The 8,382-nt window shown below is 43.0% G+C and overlaps 1 protein-coding gene across 1 annotated transcript in view; it reads left to right on the forward strand.

The window, feature by feature from the left end:
• Positions 1-2,930, forward strand: part of cerk (ceramide kinase) — a 48,845-nt gene extending 45,915 nt beyond the window's left edge. Inside the window, exon 13 of the mRNA XM_008280629.1 lies at positions 1,721-2,930. Within this exon, the coding sequence (XP_008278851.1) occupies positions 1,721-1,835 (115 nt within the window). The 3' untranslated portion in view covers positions 1,836-2,930. The remainder of the gene's footprint in view (positions 1-1,720) is intronic.
• The last annotated feature ends 5,452 nt before the right edge of the window (positions 2,931-8,382 follow it).

Genomic DNA, 8,382 nt, shown 5'->3' on the forward strand with positions numbered 1-8,382 from the left:
GCTCTGAGCATAGATTAGAACTGGAAAATGGCTTTGAATCGACGCACATAATATTGTGGAAGCAGTATAATGGAAGAAGCATCGGAGACGCCCGCGGAGCTCATACCTATTGCATCAGCGTGGTCCGGATATTCACGGAAAAAGGACTTTCCTTTCGGGTATTAGGCTGTAATCTTAGCTTAAATTGCCTCAAATGTTCCTGAGTATCATGTCTTAAAGCCTAAGTAGAAACAGATCTTGTTCTGTGCGCCTGACAGCTCTGTATTCACAGCGCGCCGGAGGAAAACTCACACATACAACTTTAAGCCACCGCCTGGATCGACGCTGAAATATCTGAAAAGCTACTGAGTGAACTGGCGTGAACTTTGGTGCGGATATCGGCAGTTCTGCTAGGATGAGATTTAGATTTGTGGTTCTACAGTATTGGATAGATGGATTTTTTTTCCCCCAGTGGAACTCCATGAGTACTTCAAGGACCATTGGGAAGATGAAAACCCCACAGTTCCTTCTGTTTTGGCATTAAATGGTGTATTTTTGGCAATTCATTTTTAACAATACCATGTTTTTTCAACCCAACTGAAGGTTTTTGGGTTACAGCCAGTTTGGAAGCAGGAAAAGGAAGGTAAAGAATTTGATTATCTGCAGCAACTACGTGCAAAAAGTTCAGTATATGAACAGTCAAGGAAAACTAAGCCATGTTGACGCTTGGTGTTAGCCGGTAATAAAGAAGTTCTCCGATGTAGCCAGACAGAAATGAGAGCAGCAGTGCCATTAGCGCTTGCTCGTCTGTGGTCAGGAGAATCTTTCACTGCTCCCTGCTGTACAATCTTGGCAACTCTGTGGAATTATCCCCCCCCACCCAACACCCCTCATTATTCTGGCCCTGTCCACACTTCAGCTTTCCCCCACTATCAGATCTCTATACAGCCGGTGTGGCACGGCTTGACGCATCATTTATTTCATGCTCCATTGTACTTTGCCAATGATGCATGGCGCTGTAATGTTGCTAATTTAACGTCCCTCCACATGTTAAAAGGCTACTCCCCTTTAATTAAAGCAGAAGTCCGTCCTTTTATTGCCTCTTCCTCGCCGCTAATCGTTCTTGGAGTGAGCCAGCCAGAGGGCCGCTGGGATAATTAATGGTAATAGCCCGGGCGAAACGGAAAAGAAAGTCGGAACGGAAGAGTGAGAAGTGAAAACTGCACGTCTGGAAAAAAATTGAAACTCAAGGCAATGATTAGAGCGAACATCTGAAAACGGCACGCAGCTATAAGTTGAACAAAATGCTTCCCTACTTTCAAAGTTGTTTAGCGTCTTTGCGTCATATGGGAGGTACTTTTAAGTGTCGGTGGTGTCATTTTGCAGACAAAGGCACAGGGAGTCTGTATCATAATAGCCACCTTACCCGTTTACTGCCCCCTTTTTCTCTGTTTATATACATTCATCCATCTGTATTATCACATCTGCTGCAGTCGGCCCTTTAGAAGGTCTTTAATTTTAGACACCACCAAGACCGCCACTTTCAAGTTTCAGCATCAAGTCTGCACACAGGGGTGCCGTTCCATTGCTTTTACATCTGCCACATGGACAGTAAAGTCTCACAGAAATGAGCATAGTCATTAAGTTGATGGTTTGTTATTCAGGCTAAATGATGCGTTGTCTCTGTGTGTGTGTGTGTGTGTATGTGTGTGTGTGTGTGTGTGTGTGTTTCCCCCTGCAGTGTCCAGTGCCAGTTGATCAGGCTGTTTGCCCGCGGTATCGAGGAGCAGCAGCAGCAGCAGTTTGTGTTTGAAGACCCTTGTACACTGTGGCCCCTGGAGCAAAGCACCAACTAGTCTGAAAGCTGGACGGGACACATTTCAGCTGCTACAAAACAAAAACACAAAGTTGCACTTGGAGAAGTTTTTCTGGGAAAAATGCAAGCACCGTATCATTTTAAATCCCAAACGCTGGCGTCCGGCCGCCTCCTCTGGGCGTTGTTGTCTAAATGAAGCTTGCAGAAGTCCGATCTGTGCACCGGTAGGGATGGAATAAAGCCCTTAAATCTACAGGAACGTTACATTGCATGTTACAGAAGAACTCATAAATCACCCATCTGGCTTCCTTTTAGGTGCAAAACTTCCTCATGGACCTTAAAGTAAGCTGAGATATGATAAACTACGGCTATAGGTGCGACTGTCCAGTTTTTTTTGTGTGGACTTTTTGTTAAATAAAGATGTTTAAGCTCTGAGGATCTTAAGCGGCCCGATGAAACGGAGCTGGACTCAGTCCCCGGCGATCACTGGAAGTTTTTATCCTGCCATGAAGGAGAACGTAAATAGGATTTCTCCCTACGCGGCGACCGCCACAGCTCTGTGAGAGTGATGAAGGAAAAAAAAGAAAAAAGCCTGTGAAGTACACTGATAAACTGAAATGACTTAAAGGGCCATGGCTAAAAAGAAGAAGAAGAGAAAAAAAAGAAACAACCCCAGATGCAATCTGATCTTCCCTTTTTTGGGAGAAAAAATAATTTCATCTGTGACCCAGGTGAAAGCAGATATGAGCCAGGGGCACTAATGAAAAGAGCTGAATACCCTGCTAATACACTAACAGGACCCCGGTGGCTGCTGGGTGATAAGGCAAAGTGGTTGCTAAGTGATTTGGTGTGTCTCAGCACTGCTGCGCTGCACCTGTGGCTCCGAGCTGTGCTCCTCCCCGGCTGAAAAAAAAAAAACTACAGACAGTTTAATCATGGCCTGGGATTTGGCCGAATTATGCATTGTTAACGTTATTAGAGATAATCTATTACTCAGCTCTGAAATTAGCCTCATTTAGCTGATTTTAGTCGTAGGTCAAGCTGGTCTTGATGTCACTTGGAGCAGGAACACTTATTTTTTTTTGCTGCTCCAGTAGGGAGATAACTGTATTAAACCGCACGCATGATAGGATAAGTTTGTGTTTATGTGTGTTTTCCACAATCCATTTAGGGATGTGCAATCACCGGAGAGAGAGCGTGTGTGTGTGTGTGTGTGTGTGTGTGTGTGTGCAGGTGCCAATGTGATGAGTTAGCTCCATCACAATTAGCCTCATGACTGCCGTTTTGCAGATGTTCTCTCACCGCAGCCAAAACACTTGCACCACAACTACCTATAGAGAAGCAACCACACGAGTTACGCTGTTCTCCCTCCGTCGTTTTTAAAGTCGGCTCTATGCTTTGAATCTCTGTTAATACCGACGCTGGATGTCTGTGTTTCGTCTTTCGGTGTTCACTTTTGCACTTAGAGCATGATTTTATAGTTATTTATGACAATCCATTAGAGCTGAAATCCTCTCTGAGAAAAGATTAAAAAAAAGATGAAATTGGAGCTGAAGGAGGCAAACGTGCTTTGCAAGCTAACCGTCCGCCTGTGACTTCCACTTAAAAAAAGCTGAGGTTGTTAGCTTAGCTTGATAGCATTGATTCCAATTAACCCTCTGAACCCCAACAAGACCTGGAGTGTTTTCACTGCAAGATAAAGGCACAACCATAGCTGGATAATTATAAGGCCGTAAATTATTTTAAAAATATAGAATTTCTTCAAATATTTACAAAAAATTGAAAACAGAAATGATTCTATGTGTACACGATTTTTTCCAGTGGTGTTACAAATACTATTAATTAAAAAAAGATGGTGATTCTGCATATTATAGAAACTTTTCCAACTTACATTTTAATTTTTCTTCTGTACACTGCTTGCAGTTCAGCCCAGTTAAGCTGAGAAGTCCCTGAATTTTTGTAACGTGACTGTTGGTACCAGCTGAGTCACTAAACACTTCAAAGTTTCACTGAAATGTGCAGAATTTTTTTGTTTTATTTATTTTTTGTACACCATCTCAGTAATTATTTTTGGTGAGAATTAAAGGATTTTGATCAAATATCCCAATTTTTAAGCTTGAGTTCAGTTTCCTCACAGAACTCACACAAGATAGTTTCTGACAGTTGAAAATTCATTCAGTCAGTTAGCAGATTTTTTGTTTGTCTTGTTGAGGTTCAGAGGGTTAAAATGATTTTTTTTTTTAATACATGCTGCTTCAACACTGTCTCCCATATACTCTGTGCCGCGTCCACATTATTACCAGCCTAGCTATTAGCGAGCATTAGCCGCCTCGCTTTCATCTGTGCAGTTTGTGGAACCTAAAATCACACAATTAGCGAACACCATGGGGTATAACTGGAAGCAGAAATTACTTTCAATTTCAGATCTTGTGCTCTCAACACTTGACTCGCCACTGTACATAAATAAGCTGTGATGTAAGTAGATGTATTTCATGAAAAATCCTTAATAAAGTGCTTTTGAAGTGTGATTTTTTTTTCTCCCTCCGTCCTTTACTTGATCTTCACGGTTTGCTTGACGCCAATGATGTTTCATCCCCCTCTTTTTTTTTTTTCTTCTTCTTCCTCCTCGCAGACACACACTCCCACACATGCACACAAAGGTCAACACTCCTCTGCTCCGGCTCTCTCAATCTCACTCTTCTTCCTCGTCTCCCCGTATGAGTGGAATTTAATAGGATGCTCTGATGTGAGCGAGATGTTTCATTAAAGAACATCAGACATCAAAGGTCTCTGCTGAGACGGAGTGGTGTTTCAAGCTGTGCCCGTTCCGAACGGACTCCGGATCTCGGTTCTGTTTTGTCGACGGGCGGCGCGCTGGTGGGCGAGGACAGAAATCTGAGTTTGTTCTTCTGTAATCATTCAGAAACTTGTAATCGCAGCGACGCCAAATTATTCCACAAATCGTCGGCTTGTAAACGATGCTGCGGTAGATCACTGAACTTCATCAGTGGGTGGATTAAGTAGATTTGAGTGTCAGATAATAAAATAAAAAGCCCTCAATATCAAATACCAACTGACTGTCACAAAGCACCTCTGCTTGGGTTCATATTCGTGAAATAAATCTGAACAATTGTGAAATAGCACAAAGATTATGACAGCACAAAAAAATGTCAAAACTACTCACTTGACATAGATAATTAGTGAAGAACAAGACATAAAAGTATATTAAATCCTAAATATTACACAACTTAAGAAGATTATTATGTGGAAAGTGGTGAGGGATAATCTAGTAATTTAGTGTTTTACTTTCACACAGTATAAGAGCTCAAAACAGTTGGATAAAGAACAATAGTCATGTAGCAGAGGATGAAATATGACATCTGTCAAGCTTTAAAGCCACCGAATCCCTTAATTTGGCAGCAACGTGACACTAGACAGTTTCTTTAATGGCTCAGTATGAGGCCGCATGAAGCAACCGTGTTTCCTAGAAATGACATTCCAGTACAACTAAATCGTATTCTCATTTACATTTTGAAAGAAATGCAGTTTTGTTTCAACACAAACATCATTTAAGGCTTCAAGAGCCACCAAGTCCACATGAAGAGATGTAGTTAAGATGAGTTTTCAGTTTGGTTAGGCTCCAAAACTACTCGGTTTGGTCTTTTCTGCCAACAGGTTGGCCAATCCAACCCCATTTATTATATGACTGGTTGCGATACTTCACAAAAACATGTGATTCCGCAGAAAATATGCTTCCCTCGATACATAACTGAGGATGCTGTTTAGTTGTACAGGACTACGTGGCAAGTAAACTGATCAGAATCGGTCAAATTGGTGTGTGGTCACTTTGAATTAAAACTGCAATCGTCAGAAAATCACTTCTGGAGTTGGTGGAGACCAAAACGGAGCAAAAAGGAGAGTTGGACTTGTGGTGATGCTGCTCATCGTCAGCTGGTAGATAGACAATCAGCTTTATCAGTCATAAAATGCTAGTTTTGCGATAAAACCGTCAACTACTGCCCCCTACTGGGCAAAAAACTGGTGCACCTTTAAACATCCCGGAAAAAATATGTTCAAAACATTTAAGTGCAGCCTTCTAACAAAACTTCAGCCACGATATGTCTCTTGTTGTCAGTATTCTCCAATAAAGTAGGATTCAAATGTCCAACAAGCTGCCTAACTTCACCCTTAAAGGAACAAATTTGTCATTAATCAAGAAATTACAAAAAAATCTGCGTCATTGTAAGATTCTGACAGTGAAGTTTGTTGAGCTTTTGTGTGATTTAACGTTAATTTCTGGGTTGTTGAGTTTGTGAGCGGAGAGCAGAAAGCCAGAGGTTGTACTCTCGCCAGTTCCTTTCCATAAGTGAAAAAGTAAAGGTCACCAATGTCCCTTTCGGTTCGCTTCATCCTCGTACGTTTAAAAGTTATCTCCCGCTACGACTCCGAAGTCCAACTTGCTCTACTAGGCGAGCACTGAGTAATCTGTAATGTTACTGTGCGTTCGACAGTCCTCGAAATTGTTGCGCATTACACCAATAAAAGCATCAATATGTCACAAACACAAGAGGGATTTTCCAGCCCGTCTTTTTTTTTTTCTTTTTTTTCCGCAGTGCCGAACAAATTGTTTTCCCTCCTTCTGTCTTTCTCCCCTCATTTTCTTGCTTTGCTACTTCCTTATTGATTTATTCTCCATCTGCTTGTCTGCGGCCCACTGCGAGCCACTATCTCATTCCCACATCCCACCTGAGACGCAAGGTGACACGGAGAAGAAGAAGAAAAAATAAAAAACACCCTCTGACGCGTCCTGGATTCGCCGGTTGCTTTGGGGTCTCTAACAGGGGGCGACAGTGCCGCTGCATCCCCTGGACACTCTCATTCACACTTGCGTCAACATGTCTGTCTTCGCCCCCTCCTACATGAATTTTCACACTTATTCAGAGTCGCACCAAACACAGCAGAGAGTCTCACATCTTTGCTTCCCCCGGTGCCCACACACTCGCTCACTCCAGTGGCTTTACGAGGGGTGTTGTGAACCTACTTCCAGTCTATTCCCATTGGCCTTTTCAACTGGTTCTTCCAATCAGGAGGTAGATATGACAGATTTTTGCGCCTTGCCAACATTTTATTTCTTTCTCCCACAACCTTTGTCGTCTTCCTTATGCACAGCATCAGCCTGGGAAAGGAGAGGTCATGTAAAGGTGGCAGGTTTACCTCCGCCGAGGCTGCAAGACACCGATAATTACAGCGGGCAAATCTGGAAAATCGGTTTTCTCGCGGCAGGTTTCCTAACAAGAGTCGAAATATTTGCTTGTGCGCGAGACGCAGAGGGGGGAATTAGGGTGGGTGGTATGAAAAGTGGCGTAAGTACAGAGAAACAGAGGGACAGAAGGAGGTGCATATTGCAGGGACTGTGGTCTAAACAGCAGCAGTGCTGTTGCCCACTTCTCTCGGTATCGATCGGAATGAGCTCCCCCGTGAGAGATTTTGATCAATGAGGCCGTAACAGTCCATCTTCTCAGTCAGGAACCACCACTGGCCTCTTATCTCTCACTCTCCGTCTTTCACCCACTCGCGCACGTTTCGCCTCACTAATGCACTCACACATGCCGGAGGTGAGACCTTGAAACTGAAAAATGTGGCGAGGACTACACAACAGAGGTGGGTAGTCCTCTTTGCAAAATCACTTGAATGTCGAATAATTTCAATTTGTGTCACCTCTCAGTGAATTGCATTATTTCTAACTGGCTCTTTGATCACATTGTTAAAAACTAATATTGCAGCAAAATTAAAACTACAGGCCACAAGGCAGAAACTCACCGTGACAGAAATGAGGAAACCTGTGATCAGTGAAACAAAATTGAGCCCATCTGTGATTTTCAGTCAGCCCAAACGTATGAACATTTCAATAAAATGACCAGTAAGCACCAGAACTTGTGTGTTTAACCACATGTCTGCATCATGGCTTCACAACTGAACTGAAAAATCTGATTGTGTGAAGCCACAAAGATGGAAAATGACACAGTAAAAATCAGCGGAAACACTATTGCAGCAATAATCGAGAGGCAAAGAACGAACCACGGTACCACTAATCAGAGCTGCAGTGACTGTCCTCTGACAACGGCGCCACAAATGGTGTACTACTTTCACGATTTAGCTGTGAAAAACAGATGGACAAGTGCTTCAGTCTTGGCACAGAGGCTATTAATATAAATTGCAGTTTCGGTGACAGCTCAGACAGTGTGAAGGACAGCGCATAATGTGACCCTCTGTGGACGGCATCCAAGAAATAAACCCCCTTGCTTGCTCTTTGGCTCTAAACCGCAAGATAGAACTTTGCTAAAATGCATGAGAAGAATACAGAGAGCACATGAGAGGGTTTTTGTTTGGGGTTTGGGGTGATGGGGTCCAGCATGTTTGACGTGATGAATGTATAGCCCTGAGAGTGAAGCACAGAGGTGGCAGCGTGATGATTCAGGGCTGAATGAGTGCAAAACGTACAAGACATTCGGCATTTATAAATGGCACCGTGAATGTCTGCGGATGTACCAAAATACTGGTTGACAAGATGACTCACAGGCTGCCGA

This window comes from Stegastes partitus, unplaced genomic scaffold (assembly GCF_000690725.1).
Source record: "Stegastes partitus isolate 25-593 unplaced genomic scaffold, Stegastes_partitus-1.0.2 Scaffold203, whole genome shotgun sequence".
In the NCBI taxonomy this organism is placed as follows: Eukaryota; Metazoa; Chordata; class Actinopteri; family Pomacentridae; genus Stegastes; species Stegastes partitus.